This window comes from Melospiza georgiana, chromosome 7 (genome assembly GCF_028018845.1).
Source record: "Melospiza georgiana isolate bMelGeo1 chromosome 7, bMelGeo1.pri, whole genome shotgun sequence".
NCBI lineage: Eukaryota > Metazoa > Chordata > Aves > Passeriformes > Passerellidae > Melospiza > Melospiza georgiana.
Genome location: NC_080436.1, coordinates 10,418,138 through 10,440,550, shown reverse-complemented (window position 1 = coordinate 10,440,550; position 22,413 = coordinate 10,418,138). Strand labels below are relative to the sequence as shown.

The 22,413-nt window shown below is 39.6% G+C and overlaps 1 protein-coding gene across 1 annotated transcript in view; it reads left to right on the top strand.

Moving 5' to 3' along the window:
• Nucleotides 1–1,908: 1,908 nt before the first annotated feature.
• COL5A2 (collagen type V alpha 2 chain) overlaps nt 1,909–22,413 on the top strand; it is a 96,993-nt gene continuing 76,488 nt past the window's right edge. Inside the window, exon 1 of the mRNA XM_058028291.1 lies at nt 1,909–2,142. Within this exon, the coding sequence (XP_057884274.1) occupies nt 2,040–2,142 (103 nt within the window). The 5' untranslated portion in view covers nt 1,909–2,039. The remainder of the gene's footprint in view (nt 2,143–22,413) is intronic.

Sequence of the window (22,413 nt, the reverse complement as noted above, 5' to 3'; positions counted from 1 at the left end):
AATTCCACATTCCTCTGTTCTTACAGAATCCTAAAATCTATGGAAAAAAAGTGAAAAAAAACCTGGAGAGAAATTGCTGCATAAATATACAATATTATTCTATGCAATGTTGACTTCTCCCCTATTGAGAGGAAGAAGGGAGAAGTGACTCTGAGTATACTTGGAATTATTTATCTGCCCACTCTTAATTACCTGGTCTGACTCAATTCACAGTAGTGGTACCTGAAGATTTTCTCTCACTCAGATCCAGTGGAATGCTATCAAATAGCTTGGACCTGGAAGTGAATTTGTTTAAATGAAAAATGATAGACTTAATGATTCCATATGATGCTTGTAATGAATCTGAAACCATCTCTAAGTGCAGAACCATGATAAAAGGATGTATTTGTAAGGGAGTGTAAGGGCATGGATTCAATTTGTATCCTTTGCTATTCTATTGTTAATCCGTTTCGGTTGTGTGCATAACTTGGTGGTGGGACCAAAGCAGAATTAGATATGAAGGACAACTTTTAGATATCACTGTAGGAATCTCTCCTAGGAGTGAAATCACAGAATGTATCTTTGAATACCTCAGGGAAAAAAAAGTGTCAAGACAGCTTGGTGCAAGAGGGTAGGGAACTTTGATGTTCTCTTTCAGTGCATTTTTACAGTCATCTCTGGTTTTGCTATTCGAGTAGGTTTGATGTAGCATTGCAGGACTGTAACCCATTCTCTGGGTTACCTTTCTTCTTCTGGGCACTCTGGTCCTTTGAAGAGACAGAAGAAAACTTCACAGGCTTTAGGATTCTGCATCACTGAGGGTGCTAAATAATCCTGTGATTAGCCAGGGAATTTCCAATCTATGAATCCATATGAAGATGTTTACTTCAAATAGGGTTGTTCTCAAGCTGAAATAGCTGAACACAGAAAACCTTCCAGCAGATGAATCTGTATTTCCCTGCAGCAGGTATAGATGACCCCATTCTTAGCTAATGAGGGGATTAGTGACTGAGCTTCCTTTCAGCAGACCATAAACACTGTGGGAAGAAAGAAATTTAACATTCTACTCCCAGTTGCAAGTGATCCACAAAAGAGAGATTTGCTTAGTGCTCACGCTAGAATGCTAATTAAGGCACATTGTTAAGGGCTAAATACTAGGCTGGGGCTTAGGTAGATTTGTCAGGGAACAGGGGCAGAGAAGAAAAGCAGGTATTTGGATAGTTTGAACAAGCATTCTGGTATTAAAAATGTAGAGCATCTTCCAGTGATTCCCAACTGGTAGGACAGTAAATATAAACCACGTAGGCATTCGAGGAAAGATTATTCAGCAAAAGAATTCATTTGAGAATGATTATTTCCCTGTGGGTGAAGGGGGCTTATGTCTAAGTTGCTGAAGCAAGCTGCCTTATTTTAGCTCCGTGAGCCCCTCTCAAGGGACTGGAGTCCTGATTGATAACACAGCGAGGCAGGGGGCAGTTATCCGGGGAGAGGAGGAAATCCTCCGCTGGCGTGCTGGAAGCGATCAGTTCCTAATAAGGGAATCGGCTCCAAATGGAGCTATACCCTCCATTTCCAGGAAGCGTGCGCTGGGTGTGGGAAAAGCAGAGCTTTCTCTTCCTGACAGCTTCTTAAAACTCTGCTTTTGCTCGCTTAATAAATGGTCCTGAAAAAGCACATGCACTGCACAGCAGCAGGAAAGTATACCGCAAGTGTGCTCGTAAAGAGAAAAGTTCAAGGAAGAGTGAAGCCGGCTCTGATTCGGTTATTTACCATCAATCAGACTGTTGCTTGCCAGGGAGTGGATGGTTAGGAGCCTGAACGAGCTGAAAAGGGGCAGGAAGAAAGTGGAGGCAGCATTCTTCCTATTTAAAGCTGCATCCCCTGAAAGGAGTGTTTGCAGACTGCGCTGGAGCTGGTGCTGAAAAGAGGGCTCGCAGACTTTGTCCTGGAACTGATGGGGAAAGGCAGAACGACTCCTCAGCTGGCTTCATGGTGCTAAAATAACCTTACGATTCTGCACTTTTTGCTGCCCAGGGAGGATACATGTCTAATATCTAGGCATGATGGCAGTCTTGGTACAAACGAGAACTTTTTTCATCCTCGCTGCTTTATTAGGCCGATTTGTAACTATAAAAGCGCAAGAAGTGGAAGAGTATGAAGGTGGTGAGTTTCTCTCTACCTCTGAAACAATTATCATAATCCCCCCTCTTTGCATGCGGTGTGTTTATTGTGTGTTTTGGCTAATAAGTGGAGCGGAAAACCTCTGGGATAGGAGAGTAAGACTTTTGCTTTCACGTATTGCGAAGGGGACAGAGAGGGGTTTGCGCTTTGGCTTTTTGAGCGGAAAGCCGAGGTTTGCGGCGCTCGCTGCGGGCGCAGAGCGGGAGGGGCGGTCAAAGGCCAAGTGCTGCCGCGGGGCGCTCGGGCTGAGCCCCCCGTCCCGGAGGGGCTGCGGCCGCTGGGAAGTTTCCCAACAAAAGAAAGGGCTTGGGACGCGGCTGGAGGACAGCTGGGCAAGCGAGCTAGGAGAGTAAACAGCGAAGCCTCGCAGGGTGGAGTCGTTTGAGCCGAACTACATCTGCTTTCTCATATTCTTTGTTTTAGAGAAATGCAGAAACGTGGATTCTCCCTTTTTTCACCCCTCCCCCCTCCTCCTTTCCTTTTCATCTTCCTTTCTTTCCTTCTCGGGCTCGTTTTCCCCCAGGCTCCTGCGGAGGGGCTGCCTGACGCCGAGGATGGCACAGAGCCTCCCCTCCGCCCGCGGAGCGGGGCAGCGGCGGCTCGGGGCGAGCTCCGTGCGGGCAGGAGCGCTGGGCTGCGAGCCTCACCCGCCCCGCTGCACTGACTGCGGCTGCTTGGTGGCCCTTCGTGTTTAGTGCCACGGCAGTGCCTGCGAGGGAGACACTGATGGGCAGGAGAAGGCGTAGTGACTGTACTCTTTCATCAGTCGGGATGGATGTCGTGGTCGGTGTTGATTTCCTGAAATGTGAGCAGGCTGGTGGTGGGACCCTCTGGAGCTATTGTACTCCCGAGCGTACTTCCTAGCCTTCTTATATGTAACACTGGATTCTTTTCCAAATTGTGCCCAACAAAGTCCCTTTGTAGGGCATTCCAGCACATTGTAGGATGTACCCTACAATGCAGTTTGCACTTACTTTGTCGTGTGTTTTTAAGAGTCTAATTTTTCTTGTAACTGAACCTCTCTGGTAAAACGCTGGATTGCGTAAGTGAGGAGGAGTCAAATCCTGATGAATAAACCAGTGCAATATTTCTGAAACTTTTGTTCTGCAAAGCAAAATGAGACTGTCCTACCCGTGCACAGCTGTGTGAGAAGTCCCATAGAGGGGGCACTTTATATAAACTTCTGAGTGTAATTCATATACTTGCCATAAAAGGAGGCATATATTATGCATTTTTCAATTATATGTAATACCAAACAAAACACTTGTGAAACTGACTTCATTTTTGGTATCCATTTAATAAAAAATATAGCTTTTTGCCTATTTAAGAAAAATTGTAAAATTTATATGAGTTTTCTGTGGGGTTATTACATTTACTAGATTTTTGGAATTATGGAAATTATGGGATAAGGCAGTAATGTAGCAACAGGTTCTGGGATGTATTTCTTATGTGCTGATGGCTGAGGCCACTGAGAGGTACGTGGTAAGTCAGAGAGCAAAACATGTTGTAATAAATTAGTGACATCTGTTTACACTTACATCACTTATTCATCTTCCTGTTTGAGAATTAATAGCTTTTGTCTACTATGCAGACCCTTTCCCAATGTTCATTATATTAAAAGAAAACCAAACCCAGACCTATTTTAATGTGGTGTGAGGGTTGGTGCAGTGAAGATAGAAGTAGGGTGCATTCTACACATTGGTCTGCTTTAATTGCATAAGAAAGGGATTTCACCTTTCATTTAGTTCCTGATTGAAGCCTACAAATACTGAAGAGTGGGCAGGTTTTACCCTTAGTTTGTCTTGGATTTGGTATTTGTGTAGAGGTCCAACATCAGCCAACATTGTATTTTACTGCAGGTGACTTTGTCTGTAGAGCTGCTTTATTTCTCATTCACTTATGTACTACTTGAATATAGGTACTACCAGATAAACAAATATTAGAGATATCTGGTAAAGGAAGAAGGGCACTTCAGGAAGTGTAGATTAGAAAAATCTATCAATTTTCAGAAAGGATGTAAACCAGTGTTGTACCAGCCATTTTTCATGACAATCCTAGAAAAAACAAGGATTGAATGCTGCTTGTCAACTTTAGACGCAGTGGCAGAAAGAAATAGCTTTTGTGGTAGTATGTTACAGAATTTATCATAAGGGGGATTGATATTGAATATAACAAAGCAGATAATATAGTTAAAATCCTTAATGAAAGAACTGTAATGCTTCAAACCAAACAAACTGCTTACCTTTTTGTCAATTACCATTCCTTTACCAATTATCATTCCTGTGCTTTTAAGTTATGCCAGTTTCTTTATTATTTTTTTTCCTCTTGAAACCCTTGCAGATTGATCTGTTCTGCTCAAGAGCACTTGGCTGGTAGTGCTACATGGTGCCCATGCTTAAAATGCACGTAAAAATGTGAAAACCAGACACTTCCAAACCTATTACAGCAAAATTGGTCATTTTGAGACTGGTTAAATGTGCCTTTTAAAAAGTTATTTATCAATAAGGTCAGTGCTGCAAAATCCTAGAAGGGCTAAAAGATCCTGGTTTTAATTTCTTTGTAGAGACTTGGTTTAGTTCAGAAATGCAACAGGATCAGAAAGTGCCCAGGAGGTGACTGAAATTTTGTGCTGTTTAAGTGCCGAATACCTGAAAGCTCTGAACCTTTCATGCAGGGTTTTCCACACAACTCTACAGTGCTTCCTCTTTCCCTAGGGCTTGGCATAGAGGGAACTACTAGCAGAAGCAGGATGTGCTTCTGGGACCCTTTCCCATCCCCTTGGGAGGGTAAAAGTTTTTTAAAAATAAATTAGAAACACACCTTTAGTAGAAAATCAGTACATTTGGATCGGATTTGAACTTGTGGGAATCACCTTGTTCAAGAAGAAATGTCTGTGCAAATTGCCTGTGGGTGTGGTAGTGGTGGTTTATTGCCACCATTTCCCATATTTCTCTTCAATCTTATACTTACCTTTGGTTCTCATCAGTTTTTGCAATGTGCCTTTGTCTGAGTTATATTTTCCTGTCCACCTCTTGTGGTGTCAACCCTCCTTCAGCTGAGATCAGTGTGAACCCTGGTGTTGATTTAAAAATATCTAATTTGTTAGATAGTGTGAACAAGGAAGAAAAAAAGGTAATTTTTCTGTTTAGATTAATGATCCTCTTTTCCTTTTTTGGATTCTCAAGGTCTTTCATTTTGTCTGGAAACCATGCAAGGGAGACAGGACATTGGACTCACTTAGGAGACACAGGCAGCTCAGCTGCTGGAATGGGGGCTGTTAACTGTGTGCATTATCTGATACTGTCTTTAGGGGAGATAAGACCTTGTTACATTGCACAGTCCCAATAAAGGGGCAAGTGTTGGGAATAAGATGACAAGTGAAAATCCTCTGTAGCTGTGAGAAAGTAAGAAAATTATTGAGTATTTGTGCCAAATGCTTCTTTAGATTTTATGGGTCTTTTATCTATGTCCAGCTTCTAAGAAGAATGATATTGTATGATTCTATATGAAAGAGGAAAAGCACCTCTGTTTTTACAATTGTCACAATTTTAGTGAGGATCAGATAATACTTAGAGTTACAGAATTATAGTTTAGGTTGGAAAAGACCCTTAAGATCATTGAACCCAACTGTTTGCACAGCACTGCTTCAGCAGATTGATGCTCCAGCTCAGCTTGGTGCTGGCTGTGAACTTGCTGTGATCCCCTCATGCAGATCATTGGCAAAGATACTGAACAGAACTGGGCCCAATACTGAGCCCTGGGGAACACCACTGGTGACCAGACACCAGCTGGGTTTAACTCCATTCACCACCAGTCTTAGGGCTTGGCCATCCAGGCAGTTCTTTACCCAGTGGACAGTGCACCCATCCAAGCCATGAGCAGCCAATTTCTCCAGGGGAATGCCTTGGAAAAAGTGACCAAAGCTTTACTAAGTTCCAGGTAGACAACATCCCAGCCTTTTCCTCATCCCATAAGTGGGTCACAATAAAAGAAGATAAGGCTGGTCAAGCAAGACCTGCTTTTCATAAACCCATGCTGGCTGCACCTGGTTATGTATGTAAATGCAAATGATAATCCCCTGGTTATGCTGTATTGATTCTTTTTTCCCCCCAAAAGTTCGAAATCCCCAGAGTATGTCTGTACCTCTGCTTTCTTAGTGAGAAAACCTGCATATGTGTGCATGTAAGTATATGTGTTTGGGGGTTGAAGCATAGTAAATAATTCAAAAATAGGAATTAATATAACTCTAAACAAGCAGCAAACAGGAATCTAGTATCTATTAGACAAAGTTGTAATTCTATGGGGACTAACTCATTGAATTAGAAAATCTGGGGTTGACTTTCCTGACTATAAAAGTGTGGGAAGGATACTCTACACAGAAATTTCTACGAGAAGACTCCTCGAGAGGATTCCTTCTGTTCAACCTGAGCAAAACTTTGCTCAAAATTATGGAATACATAAAATTGAGGGTCATGTTGAACTATTTGCATTAACTTGTAGTTTTTTGGAAAATTCATTGTGATTGAAGAATAATTGCATGCTGTGTTTGTTAGTGCAGGCATTTTTTCTCCCTGATGTTTACAAATATGGATTATTGCCATAGAAACTGAATGGTCATTTCATGACTCATGTTTTAACATGCTCAGTCTTCATTTCTTGGTGAGGTCTTTTCCTCCTTGCAATTTGTTTCAGTGTGATAATATTCTATCAGCTTGATTTGTTTGTGCAATACATGTAGGACCGGTCCTGTTTAACAATAGTTAAATGTAAGTTGGATAAAAATACATATTTTTTAACTTGCTAATGCTTTAGAAGTTTTCAGAAAAAAAGAAATATCTACCAAATCCCTTGACTGGTGATAAATGCTCCTAGGAAACCCTGCTTAGGAACAACTTCTGGATTGAAGTTGTGTTTACTATCCAGGTAAACTGTAAGTTATGATTTTTCTGTGGTTAGAAGTAAAAGCGGCCAACTGGACACAACTTGGATTTTGGTGTTTTTTCAGAAAAGATTCTTGTGTGTATATGCAGGGAAGCAGGAACTGCAAGGGCAGATCTTGATGCAACAATATAATCCTTTAAGAAAACTGAGCAGATGTTCATGGCCTGTATACAACTATTTTTCCATATACAGAGAAAGGCAACAAACTCAGTGCCAAGAAATAACAAAGTAATAAAAAATACTCGAAATTCCAGCTGGAGGCATGTGATCTATCCTTATATGTGCACTGTTTCACTTATGTTTGTCATTGTGACCCTGCACATTTTTGTGTGTAAAGTCCTGATGATATAATTTTCTCAGAACTTCTTCTTAGAAAGAATAAATTATTCCAGTGGATTTCTCAGTTGGGTCAGGGAAGAGAGACTGGACTTGCAATTCAGTTTATTGTGTAGACAAACCCTCCATTCTTTATACAACCAACAAGGCAAACCCAAGTATCCTTTAATGTAAAATGAATAAATTAATCAGATTAACTTGGAATTTCAGTTTTTGACAAAGGCTTCTTGGAGTTTGAACTTTCAGAGCACGAGGAAGGATTGTTGCACTGCCTGAAATCTCAAGCTGCAACAGACCCACCTTGTTCAACTGTCCTTGAATGCCCTGGTGAGGCTGTCATGTGCAGAGGGTCAGGTATGATTTGAGCTAAAAAGTAGGATGCATTAATTCCAAGTTTAATGAAGAAAATGTATTTCTTTCCATGGTATAAAATGAGAAACCAGGTGCTTTCAAGCTGGATAAAAATGGCTCTTAACTATGGCAGTCATGTAATGCTTAGAGGAACAGAGTTACCCCAGGGGGTGGCATCATGTATTATTTATGTCTTTTATGTAATCATTGCATTGTGTATGTACGAATAATACCATTTCTCTAGATACTTTTTTTTTGGTCATGGATTGTTCTTTGATTCTGTGCTTTTCCTAGCTTAAATTTAGAGAAATTTGAAGAGTTAGTGCTGTTCCTGAACTACAAGAAAGGATAAACCAGTGGTACTGACTATAGGAAGTAACATAATTATTTTAATACAAATGGTTATTTTATAATTTGATTTATTATTATGAAAACAGTAATGTGCTGGAAGCTTTGAATGATGATGAAGCCTTGATTCTGTGGTAATTAAAATATCCAAACCGTTGCTTACAATTATCTCTCCTTAGTAAGCAACATACATTTTTCATAGCCTGCTGTGCTGCCTTTTATTCTGCAGTGAGAAACAATTCCATTATTCCACTATCCCACCCGCATTTGCTGCAGAAAGGTCATGTGTTATATAAGCACCAAGACTAAGAATGATTGTCAGAGGGCCAGTGGTGGGATGCTCCCTGTTCAGGGAACTTCTATTCATGCACACCCTCGGGATTCTGTTTGTATCTGCTGCTGAAGATAGTCTTGTCTTTGGAGAGCTGTCCTAAGGTTGTTCCTTGGCCACGTTGCTACCAGCTAAAACTTGATTGGAAATTTGGAGAATTTGCATTTTTCTGCAGCTCTGTGTGAGCAGTATTGCTGGGAGAGTGATATAATGAAGTTGTTTTCATACTGAAAAGCTTTCATGGAGGTTTGTGTCTTCACTACTTTTCATTTATAGCCTTTGGACTATGCAGCAGTAGCATGGGAGGACTGAAGAATTAATTTGAATCTTTGTGCCCTTGTTCTTTGGATAATGTGGCTGAATAGAAACACAAACAACGACTCTGATACTGCTGGCAGGAATTCAGAGCTTTGGACATGAACTCATTTAGAGTAAGAACAGAAGAGTAAACTGTGTCCCTGAGGTCTGCTCCCTGCTGAGCAGGAGATGTCTGGCAGAGAAGGTCCATACAGTATCTTCTCCAAGTATTCTTTGGTCATTAAGTGCTTGCCAGCCCCCTTCAGCAAGCTGACCACTGAAGTGCAGGAATATGGGCACAATGGCAGTGTAGTGTAGGAAGAGATTGAGGGAGAAAAAGGAAGAGTCATCAACAGAACTGTTCGGGCTGGTAGAGGCCTTGAAGCCCATCCTGTTTCACCCCCTGCCATGGGCAGGGACACTTTCCACTACACCAGCTTGCTCCAAGCCCCATCCAACCTGGCCTTGGACCCTTCCATGGATGGGGCAGCCACAGCTCCTCTTAGCAACCTGTTCCAACACACAGGAGAGAATTTCTTTCTAGTATCTAATCTAAACCTACCCTCTGCCAATTTGCGAGTTTGTCCTGGCCCAGTTGCTCCAAGATTATTGCTTCACATTAAAATGATAGTGAAAATTCAGCTAAAAGTCAGAAGGAAACTGTTCCTCGTTTGAGGAGAACTGTCTTGGGCCAGCTGTATCATTGTAGATACTCAGAGGTTATGTTGAGGGAGCAGTTTGTTTAAAGCAGTTCTCTCTCATGAAATCATAGACAAGCTTGATTGATATTAAATCACTATCTAGTCTGAAATCTCATGTCTCCTGTCCCAGTAGATCAAGAAAAAATATTTAAGGAAAAATTTAAAGCAGAAGCAGTAAACAGAAGCTGGTTTACACTCAGCTTTTCACAAATAGTTTCTATACAGTGTTCTATCAAATATTCAGATCTAATAAAAATGAGCTGAATTGCCATAGTGATTGCTATCCTATGACAGTTATTTATGACTTATTTTCTGTCTACTTTAAAGTAGGAGTTTTTTCCTTCAGCTGGAGTGTCTCATTTTCCAAATACTGAGGATGATTTAGTCATCTTTAAGCCATCTATGCTATTTCAGAAAAATCAAGTTACCCTGAATTTATTTCATCCAGATTATGAATTTTAATTATTGTTGACAAGTGATATAATCAATAAACCAATAAAGTTCTGGGTTTTTTAAACCAAGTATGATCTATTTTTGGCTTTCTTGCTTATATCAGTGATGAGCCTCTTGGTAGGAAAGGTACCATTGAGTAGCTGGGTTATCTCACTCCTCAAAGGCTCCTGGAGGCTTCCTGAAATTCTTCTGAATAATCCTCAGTGTGCCCAAAGCTCTGAGAATAGAAGAGGAAGGGAAACAAGAGGCAAGAACTTCCAGAGGGGGGTTGGGAGTGTGATGGGGCTTGGACCTCTCGAGGAGCCCTCAGCTCCATACAACCGAGGGGTCATTGTCCTGTTGTGACTTTGGGCTGTGGAAAAGGGGTGGAAATAGCCTGCATTTTCTACTCCTACATAGAGGAAAAAGTGCAAAGGAAAAAAGTGTTATCTCTTTTCCTCTGTATTAATTTTCCATTGGAGTGACTTCTTTTACCCTTAAACTTCCCACACCAGCACACATAATGCATGCATTGAAAACCTGTTGATTTCTAATACTAAAAAGATTTCACATGAGAGGAAGAGAACACAATCCTAAGAGTAAATAACTCTAGAACTCTCTGGAATCAGGAGTGTTGTGGTCTGTAAAGATCCCCAGTGTATATACTTATATCTTTAAAGAAAATAGCATGTTTGTAACTTACTGCAGGGTAAAGATTAAAGTGGTTTGAAATATGGTGTGTTAGATTTTTGTATGTAGATTTTTATGTAAAATCTACATACATCTGTAGATTTTACAGATGTATGTGAGTGTGGTGTCTTTTCACTGTATGGGAACTACAGTGCAAGGCAGATGCACCTCACTGGAGAAAGTAATGGAGGATGATTTCCAGATGTTTAATGCTTGCTTTGGCAAGAGGCAGAAAGGACTGGAACATGTATTGGCAGCAACAAAGGCAGGGAGGAACCTGATGTCAAAGGCATTGAGCCTGGTGACAAGCAGAGCAGAACATGGAAAATGGAGCCATGTGGGGAAGGAAGAGCCAACATGACAGTATGGCTGCTGTCACCACACTGGATCTTGGAATTATAGCAGTGCCTGGCAGAGTGCTGGGAGCCTACTTCAAAAATTAGGACTGAGGTTATGAGGTTAGACAAGTTATTTTACCTTTTTTTTTTTTTTTTTTTTTTGTAGTGATAGAAAATTCCATCTAAACCTGGACACTGAGCTTGAGTAACTTTGGCATACTTTGATTTTATATTTTCTCTGTAAAGTGCAGGGCCTTCCTATGAATTTGTGCAGTGCAGAGCACAAAGCATCCTTGATATCAAATGTAGCCTTAGGGTACTACTGTAATATACATACTGAGTCATTGTGCTAATAATACATCTCTGGAATGGCATGGATTTTCATGTTGAATAGCTGGCTGGTTTCAGAAGTAGAATCTGGCTCCTCAGCAAAGAAATCTCTGGCTAGTGAATCACCTGCTTGCTGTAAGGTTTCAGTAGGCACCTCTCTGGGGCTGGCTGTCCTTTTTAGTGTACATGCCAGCACTACAGCCCTACCACATTTTAGCAAAAACACTCACAGTTCTTGGTTTGGTTTGTTGTTGTTTTTTGGAGAGGAGAGCAAGGTGAGATCATGGGGAGAGAAGAGCTAAATCTTGATCTCTTTAGGCTGTGGATGTGTGCCCTTATGAAGAGTGCCAGGGCCAACCAGGGTAAAAGGCACTGCTTTAATGTTAGTGATATCATTCTCGTGGTTTTTAAAATGAGGGTATGGAGCACTTAGTTCTTGGGGTTGGATTTTTTTTTTTCCCCTCCAGCTGTTCTCTGTTTCTTTGAGCCTTTCCTGGTTTCCTAGGAAACCTCTGCAGTATGGAATTTATCTATTTTACAGACAGTTTATTTTTTTGTGTTTGAATGTAATGAACATTGAAAGTAAATATTTGGTAATTTAAATCTCCCTTTCAGGAGAGTTGTTTAGAACCTAACTTGAGGCACATGAATAGTCTTATTTATTGTAATGAGACAACTTATACCTTTTTTTTCGCTCCTTAATGAATGAAAAATTTAGTTGTTTCAGTTTTTCTTTTAAAAGAGGGCAGCAAGCTTCAGGATCTGTTAAGCTGAAGTAAGATTTGATTAGGTGAAATGATGCAGCAGTGAGTTATCTCAAATAAAATAGCTATCTTAAATAACTTTTATCAGTTATACTGACATTTTTGCACAAACTCACGTGATTTGGCTTCCTGTCATCAGTAAACATCAGTACAGAAAAACAGCCCAGTTTCTGGTTTCACTGGAAACCAAGGGAATCTTGGTGGGTTTGGTTTGAGTTTGCTTTATGCTCAAATCTGACATATTAAAGGTTCTTGCATCATCTCAGATATACATTTACAGAAGAACATGGAAGTCAAGGCTTTTGGGGTTCTCAAGATAATCTGTGTGCCTAATAATGCTTAATGTAATAGATGAACTTCTGGTAAATTTGACATGAAGCTACATGATTCAGTGAAGGCTTAAGATTTGGACAGACTTCAGCATGCCTTAGTCTGGAGAGTGACTTGGCATTTGATGCTACCAACATCCTGATCTCTAGCTCGGTCTGGAAGAATTCTTTGGGACCCCTAGGCTGGAGTGATGATAGCAGAAGGGAATGTGACTGCTGGAGAGGAGATTCTCCCATGGTCCTGTTTTCTAACAGGATACAGCTGTGGCCTAGTCTGAGTCCTATAAATGCGTGTGTGTTGACTCAATGACATTAGAGGAAACTTTCTGGTGTGATGGTACCCTGCCTTTCTTTTCCTGGGGCTGGAATCACACCTGAGCAATTTCTGACATGCAATTTCAAAATGCCAGGGAAGAGAGCACAACTCTGCTGCTGCTCTTCATGGCTGCATCCACATCCCTGCATTCAAAGCCCAAGTTACACCATTGGTACTACCTGCCAAGTAGAGTTCTCTTGAGAAAAGGAGTAAAGCATTCTGCCTGGGCTGCTTTTTTTTTTTTTTTTTTTTTTTTTTTTTTTTTTTTTTAAGTCTACTTACCCTATTGGTTAAATGTGTAAACTCCTGAAAAGGAGTCTGCAAATATAGCTGAAATACAGCACTACTTTTGAGCTAAAGCTGGTCTGTGGGCTGAAATATGAGTTGGAGTGAAAGCACTCTTAAATAGTATTGTTACCCAGATTTAGTATTCACTAATAGTCACATTAGCTGGTGTGGTCTTAGGATGCAGGAGTATAGGTCCTGGAAAGGTGCAGCTTCATCAAATGATGTCCTCTGGGCTTTGCTCTTGGACACAGCTGGGAGAGGCTGTGCAGCACTTACTGTAGGGTATTACAGTAGATGTATGGGCTGTGCTGAGCCCACATTTAAAGACCTTTACCCAGTTTGTCCTTTGGTTTCCACCCTCACGCAAGAAAAAAGGTCTGGCTTTAATGTTATCTGTTATCTCCCTGCATAATCATATAAATCTGAGTCTGGCTAGGATTAATGGAGTGGTTCATCTTCTGAGTTTCAGCTGTTTACTTTGAAAGCACAGATCTGGAGTGCTGTGAAAGCACAGATCTGCTTTAGCAAAAGGATATGCTTCTACTAAAGTTAGGTTTTAGTTTGTCACAACTGCCACCTTATGCTTCCAGTCACCAAAACCAAATAATCAGAATTATTTTTTTACCCCAAAGTAGATTTTATTTCCTCATGAGATGGCTATTCTTGTGTGCATGTACTTTCTCTCTCTCTCTTTCTTTTTTTTTTTTTCCCCTTAAATCTCCTCCCTTCCGGAGGCTGAGAGACTGAAATTCCTCCTTGAAGTTTGCATGACTTAGAAAATTCTAAGTAACTTGTTTATACAATGGAATGCAGCTCACAATGAGATGTAAATACCAGCGCACTGATCCTCTGGCTTTTGCTTTTGTCTTGAATTGTAACTATTTATTGAAATGGCAGAGTGAGCTTTAGGACATTTTGTCAGAATCAGGCAAGACAAATAGCTAATTATTATGAGCCCTTTTGATATCTAACAAACTGTGAAGTTTGAAGCTAGATCTTGCTTTGACCTGGTTCTTTTGTAATTGTCTTAGGAGACACAAGGCAAGATTTTTTCACAGGGTGATATAAGTTTGTTAGATTTTTTTGGGGGGATGGGCATAGGGGTTTTTTTCCCCCTCCTTCCTCCTGGAGTTATTTAACATAAGGAGGATGAAAATTTACAAGGGATTTCAGAGCTAATGCAGAAGAAGCTTCTCTTTCCCTTTCTGTGTCCTGTTAAAACAATGCTTCTTGTACTGCTTGCCTTGCTCTGAGAAGACATCAACAAATGGTATAGGACAAGCCTGGCTGAGGCAAGTTTAATAAAAAAAAAAATTGCAAGTGGTTCTGGCTGACATTAGCCTCTGTTGCACTGAAAAGCTTATCTTCAGTTTGCTTAGGAATAGCATAGAATGTTTCAGGAATACAGATATGAAAAAGAAAAATCATCTGCTGTGTCACTTATAGGTTATTACAGCAATTATATTTTTGTGCAATGCAGCACAATATCTTCAGGCATCTAAAATGTTTCTTTCAAGTCTTAATGAACTAAGCATAGCCCCTGACCCTGAGGGTGATGTAGGCGTGTGCCATTCTCTGCTATACATTTTTGTAGCCCAGTAGGAGATTTGAGGCTGCAAGAAATTGCAGATCTAAATAATATCCCTAATGATAGATGTACTACTAAAGAACACAATGTATTTCTTCAAAATACCATTTTTGCTGTTCTAGCTTACACTACTTTTCTTGTTGGTTGTTGTCTTTTTTTTTTTTTTTAAATTCCCATCCTGTGGGAAACTTGTAGGAGGCTGCAACCAGACCGATCTGGTTTTGGAAATGAGATTGTCTTCATGCAAAATGCCTGAAGGGTAATGTTCTCCTTTTAGTCCAACTAAATGCATAATGAGTTTTCCAGTACCTGTGTTAGCACACTCAGAGCTATACAAGGAAGAGTCTGACATGCTTGCAAAATGCAGGTTTTTGTAGCCTGTGAAATTTCTGGCATGTCGTATGTGACTAAAGCTCATGGCATGTGTTGCACCAGGGCTTTAGACTGTGTTTACTCAGAGAAACTTTCTGCAGAAAGAAGTGGAATTAGTATGGACTCTAATGTGGACTGTTTTGTCAGAGCATGAATATTCCTTTTCTAATAAAAAGGAAAAATTTGATGATGTCTTGAGCAGGCTGGTCTATATGTTATGCAGTCTGCATAAGAGTATAAAAAACAGAACAGAGAGCAGAAAAAACTGAAACATATTGCAGCTCTTTTTGATCCAAAACCGACTTTGCAATTCTGCTTAATTCATTGGGCATTTAAATTCTCTATTTTCCTAACATGTGAATAGTTCAGCAATTACCTGAAATTAATCAGTTATTGTGTAGGAAAAATCCCCACTCAGCTTAAGGTGTTACCTATTTTCATTAGAAGTTAGTATTAGGGAAGATGGTACCAGGGCATCAGGTGCTTTTGAGGCCTGATGGAAAGGGAGTACATTTGTAAAGCCTGTTCTGGAGCCTGTGTGAAGCATAGCCTGGCTCCTGTGCAGTGCATTTCTGAGGCAGTAGTATAAGCTTTCCTGGTCTCTTCGGTTTGACACTAAAAATGGCAGGAATACTCAATTGTGTAGCTCAATTGCAGGAGGATGTTTTGCAAAAGACTGTTAGACATTTTTATGTTCTGTCCTGTTTGAAGGAAGATGCTCCTGTAGTCAGGTGGATGATTGACATCAGTGCTATTCTGTGCTTTCAGTGTTTATTTCCAGGTGTGCATCTGGGATTTAATTTATCGCCCTTGAGAGATTCTCAAGGGTATTTATGTTCTGAATAAAGCAGTCACCAGTACCTTACCGATTGGCTCTTCTGTCTCTGTGCCTTTAGCACTGGGCTCCTCAGAGTGTATTCTTTTCAGAGACAGCTTGCCAATGATCAATGAGGCCTTTTTCCAAATTGACCTGAAACTGTTCTCAATTACATAAATCCAGGCAGCCACAGCAATGAGGTGTGCACAGAAAATTTACTTCATGGAGGGGCTTTATAGTGCTTACAGTGCAGTTAAGTTGAAATTACACAGCATTTATGGGAAATGCATGGTTAGTTATGCCTCCCTCATGCTGTGCCTTCCCTCAATTCTGCGCCATGACAGAAACACATATTATTCACTCCAAGTTTGTTTTTGTTGTAGATTAATTACTTTGAGGGTAAAAAGGGAGAAGTAGTTTCTTTAATATGTATCAATTCCCATTTGTGAAACAAACAGAAAACCAGTGCTTGACTGCTGATCCTAATTATAATTCCAAGTTGATTCCTACATTGGGAAAAACAGAATAAACATGTACATTTTCATTGTTTGCCTTTATAGATCAGCACGAAGGTAAGAAAAGTGATTAATTTCAAGTTAATATTTTGAACAGTGAAGTTTTATTTTCACAACCAAAAAGATTGTCCAGTGGAAATTTGATTCTGATATGCTTGGCACTGAACTACTAACCTTAGATATTTTTCATGTAATGAAAATACTATTCACTGAAATAGTTTGAAGGAGAGCCACCTGTGCAGATTTTGTGTATAACTGAGATGATAAACACTTTATTTGAATCTGATATTTATAGGTTTATTTGTACAAGAAAAATTTTGGCTGAGAAAATGATGAGTGAAACTTTTTTATTTTATTTTCATCATGCAGCTCCCAGGTTTTATTTGTTCACATGTTTTTTATTGTTTCACATGTTTTATTTGTTTTTCCTCTGGTCTGCAGTATGTAGTGTAAATTCAGAGTTTGATAAACAATGGTCTTTGGAAAATTGCTTAGAAATTTCTCCCTTTCACCAGAAGAGGTTGGGCCTGATGTCAGTGCTAAGACCCAGGAGCTGATCCTGAGGTGACATCCAGGCTGCCGCTGTGTGTGATGAGCCTGCTGCCTTCTTTTAGGCTGGTACCTTTAAATGCCAAGCCAATCTTTGTAATTCCTGAATTTGACACAGAAACAGTAAAATAAGGGCAAGCCACCATTTGTTTACTTCAGCTTTCAGGAAGGAGGCCTATCCCAGGCTCTAGGCAACCTGCCATCAATTATTCATACAATTCATAACAAAAAAGGCAGAAAAGCAGTAAACCATACCCGTGTTTGCCAGCTGCCTTAGCTTAGGGGTAATGAAATCATCCAATGCCTTGCATTCCCTTAGCCCTCTAACTCTGCTCCTATCAAACATTTGTTCCAGAGACAAGCTATGTCTCTGTTGGAGTTAAAAATGTACATTTTAATATATTCCAACAGATCATGAAATTTCCTAGTTTAGAAAGCTGGCTGTGCCAAGCTCCTCTTCTATAGACTATAATTTCCTTTCTGAAGAGAGAAGGAGCATCTGGACCTACTCAGTCCCCAGCACAGAGCTTGTCCACGTCAGCAAACTGGAGCTCCAGTGTGGCTGCCCAGGGTCAGCTGTGGGCTGCCTGGAATCTCCTTATTAAACAAGCCCAGAGTTTTGGATCTGGACCAAGCCCCTAGAACTGATCATGCTGGGACATTTGAAAAGTCCTGTTTCAATACCAGAACTCAGTTGCAAAAGGTCATTGATGCATGCTGCAGACATTTCAGTGTGTGCTCCAAGTCTCAGATTTTGAGTGCAAAATCTTATCCAAGCATAACTATGATTAAAAACCCAATTAATGGCTGGGTCTGCTTTCATTCATTTTTCCAGTGGACAAGGGAATAGATTGTGTTTAACTTTTATGATCTTAAACTGTTAGTGTAAGATTGTCTTAGTTTCTTTAGAAATATTTGTTTAGAACTTATATTATTAGCCACTGACACTTGATAGAAATTTCCCAGCAATTAAACTTCTGTCAAAGGCCATACTTGAATTGTGGTAATGTAAAGTTATAATTTGGCATTAATGGTAGATTATTAATTTTGGGGAGAGGCTGGTGTGATATCTAATTTCAGTCCTGGTTCTGTCTCCATGGTTCTTTCTAGATGGCTGTTCTGACTTCACTAACAGAATATACACTAACATTATTTTTGGCACTAAACCCAAGGATTGTTGGCTACTGCCATGCTTGGGTAGATGGAGATATACAAATGGGATCCTCAGTACACATTAGTCAGGGAGATTGGAACAAGATGCTTCCACGGGACAGCAGTTGTCTCTGGATCTGATTGCCTCAAAAAACCCCAAACCCAAACCCCACACTAAAAACCCAACCCCCTTATTCCCCAAAGAAAACTCAGCACCAGTCTGGGTTTTCTGGGTTTCAAGGTGCTGTGTTGGCAGCCAAGTCCCACCCAGGATGTCTCTGAAAGCCTTTTTAGAGCAGTGCTGAACCAAGGTCACATCTGCAGTGGATTCTCTAGGGTTGGTTTTCAACACCAAATAATTTTGCAGTATATTTTTCCCTTAATGGCAATTTCATACTTAGGTTACTAATGCATGAAAAAAATGTACTGTCAAGTCAGATAATTTGACTTACTCTCCTGACATTTCTGTTTGGAAGGGGCAGATCTTGGAATAGGTCTTCATCTGGTGTAAATTACAGGGCTACTGTTACTTCAGTGGAACAATTTACTCAAGCTAAAGGTCTGTAAGATAATCCAGAAACCAGGTGTGCCCCATGTTCTGTGTTTGACCACATTGTCTGTAAAATATAATGTATTAATGACTGATGAGATCCTATTGTGGTATTTCTTGAGGTGTGTATAGCTAATGCTGATCATCGTTAGCAGTCATACAATGAAATTCTTATCCTTACTAAGCTTAGCTTGCATGTAAAGGACATGCATGAATTTGGAAATATTTCCTAACCTCCAGGCTAGGAAACTCCCACAATGCACACACACTTCTAAACTGGAAAAACTGAAAATGTAAGAAGCTGTTGTTGGCTACTTTTTGGGTTCTCATGCAACACAGCCCTGAAAAGCTTGAATTAAGGTTTGGATTAGGGCCTCATTCAGTTGTTGTGATGTTACTGTAAGAGTTCTTTTTCCTAATTGGAGAACATGAAAAACAGCTTTTCTTCCCTCCTGGGTGAGAAGTTGGGCCCTGGTATGGCCTTGTGTTGAGTGACCAGTGCATGCCATTTCAGGTACCACGCGATGTTGCACAGGAAGGAAACAGACACGTTTCAGTGTGTTAATTCCTGCTCAGAAGTAATTAACTTAGTATTTTCACTGATACCATTGTAAATGTCTTAAGGGGGGAGCAGATCTTTTTGCCTGGTCCCTCAGGAGTTGGGCAAGTCCTTGTTAGTACTGCAAGTGTTGCCTTAGATTCTGTGATATCAGTAAAACTATTAATAGCACTACCTAAACATAACTGTAGGAGGCTTGTCTCCTCCTGACTGAAATGTTTTGTTATTTAAATAAAGCATTGGGATATCATCAACCTTGTGGTCCACTGAAATGAATAAAATTAGGCAAATTATTCCTTATTGTTCTTTTCTGTATGTTAAGTCAGGAAGAAAAGCAACTGATAAGATTAATATCCAGATAAGTGAACATTTAAAGTTCTTGAGATCATGTAATCTCCTGGAAATATAGAAATGTCCTGATTGCTACAGAGCTCTTCTTAATAGACTGGGGCAAATGCTGAAGTGTGTGTGAACAAATCTGTGTATGCATATGTGGGGCACAAGTAAGAAAAGCATTGACTATGTTGATGAATGAATATTAGAGTGTATCACTTAAAAAGAAAAGTGAGGCTTTGTGAATGTTGGCATAGTGAGATATTACTTATTTTTCCCCCCCAATTTTTATGGAAATGTCTAGGAATAACTTATGCTTTAAAATTTCTTTATTTTCTGGTCAAACTGTATTCTCAAAAAAGAGGCAGAAAATAGTATAAAACAAATTTAACTTGTTATGAAAAATTAAGCTTTTTATGTCAGCAAATTTAATTGCTAGACAAAAATGTGCTTAGAAATCAGACTTTTTACCATAGGAGAATTTCGTAACTGATGTCCATGTGTAAGTAATCCTTAATACACTGAGATAAGCACTCCCCATCTCTTTCACAACATCTGTAACTGTTGTCCCCTAGAGCCAGGAAGATCCCTGTCCTTGCTAGAGCACTACCATGGATGTTTCCAGTATGCTGAATTGATTCAAAAATTATGTAAACAAGAAAAATGAACATGGAGCCAGAGAATTCACAAGCTGTGAAACTCAGGTGGGGGAAGAGTTGAGCCCCATGTTGAGAGGAGACATTTGTTTTTTCACTGGTTCCTTTCTTTGCAGCATCACACAGCAGCACTGGATTGTTGGGGACAACTGGGAGGAAAAAAAGGGGGAAAAGGAAAGCATGCCTTTCTTTCATCCTTGTGCTAAATCAGCACAGATTTCAATTAAAACTTAGAGATTTTCTGTTTTTTAAAGACCTTCAGTTTCTGTGCTATTTGGTGTTCTCTGGAACTGTCCCAGAACTTGGTAAGCAATGTGGTTGAATTTAACTCATTGTTTAATATTGTGTATTGGTTAATAATATGCCTTGTGTTCCAGAATGAAAATAATCAAGAAAACATACCAGAAAAAAAGTAATGGCTTGACATGCTATTGTATTTAATGACTAATTATAATGAGATGAGATATGTTTCTTTGTTTCTCTAAATACCTCTCTTCCCTCCTTTTCCCCCCCAGTTGATAAGCACAGTTTGGGAAAATGAAAGTATGAAATATGACACTGACATCAGATTTCTAAAATTCCATGCTGACAAGCATTTTCTATACTTCCATTAGATTCTGACAGAAGTGCAATCAAAATATTTTGTAGCCAGTGCAGAAAGGCAGGAAATACTGTTAATCTTTGTGGGCTGGGGTGTTTATTTTTATAGCTCTGGATTAAAGCTGTCTCCTATAGTTGGCAGGAGAACTTATTTGATAATGCTTAGTAACTTGGCATCACATTGGTTTCCATAATTGCCTTTCCATGTATTACACTGCAGCTGGTTTTTTTCCAGTGGTCCAGGTATTGCACTCTGAGGTACCTGAGATGAAATCCTTCTGCTGTGTTAACAAGTATGTCTTCATACACTATGGGTGTAATGGTAGCAAGGCTCTTTAAAAAAGACTTTCTGCATGTTTATAAATTAGTTAAAAGTGTAGCTCTGCGTTTGGAAACATTTCTGACTGTAGGTATGTTTGTCACTCCAGTGTATGGAATAAACACTGCAGGTCCTGGTTTGTATTTCTGGAGGGTCAACATAAATGCTTAATTAAAACAACAACAAAATTTGTGTTATCCCATTGTAAGGGCTCTTTGGTTATGATGAAAGTAGTGCAAGTAACTGTGTGTAGCAGTTGATCATCTTTTCATGTAACAAATGTTTCATGTGGAGAAATTATATTTCTCTTAGTTATGGAGGGGACTAATGATAAAGTTTGTAGAGTAGAAAAAATAAGCAGAAGTTATTATATAGTGTTTGAGAGTAAAATCTGTTCAAAAAATGCACCTAGAAAGTTAAAAACCTGCCTGAGGAGTGTCTGTGCATGAAAATGGGGGTTTCCACCTAGAGTCATCTTCAGCACCTTTGAGGCAACCAGAAGCCATTTTTTCATTTGAAACATTTGGAATGTCCTTGCAAAAGTATTCCTGTGAGGAAAGGTACCCGAACTGTGGCAACTGGACAGCTTTGATTGTGTTTGATAATCACTCGGGAGATGAAATCCAGACTGGGCAGTACCTTTGCTTGGCTGTTGTCTTCTGTCAGACCAAAATGTAGTTTGTTCAGGGTAACAAAATAGGACATGCAGTATATTACAGAGACTTTTGGCTGTGAAGAGCAGGGGTTAATCACTTTCTAGTAAAACTGAAACTTCCCCTTCAGATATTTGTGGAGCAGCTCAGAAAAAAACCCAGATTTTTTTTTTTTCCAGTGGATGAAAGGTAGATGATTGAATGTGTTCTTTCAATACCAGTGTCATTAATGTTGCATGTGATGTAGCTGTATTTCTAAGTAAAAGATACCTCATTAAAAAAAAAAAATCTAAAATTCTTAAAAAAATTAGCAAAATATACTCAGCAAATTTAACTTCTTGTCCTTCAAAATCGGGTGAAATTAAGTGCAGTCCTCTTGAATACTTTTAAGACGTGACCAGAGAGGCAGATAAAATACAGTATTGCTCCTGTAAAATTCTGGGAACAAATTTCTTTCCAAGCAACAGAACTAAATGACTTCTCATAATGTGTGATTAGGCAAGAAATGGTAAAATTATTACAGAATGTTACATAGAATATCTTGTGTTAGACAGGGCCTTTGAGGACAGTGGAGTCCAACTCCCATCATAACGTTAACACCAAAATCATCATCCTTATTATTATGGAGAAGCAAGTAAACTGAGCAATAGTTTTCAGTCTGATATTGAAAATGCTTTCAAATTTTATAAAAGCTATTATTTTAGATAAATCAGGTGTTAAATAGACTCTAGCTAAAAAGAAATTGAATTTATCTGTCTAGCTTAGTGCAGACTAAGGTCAAATTTCTGCAAAGTGACC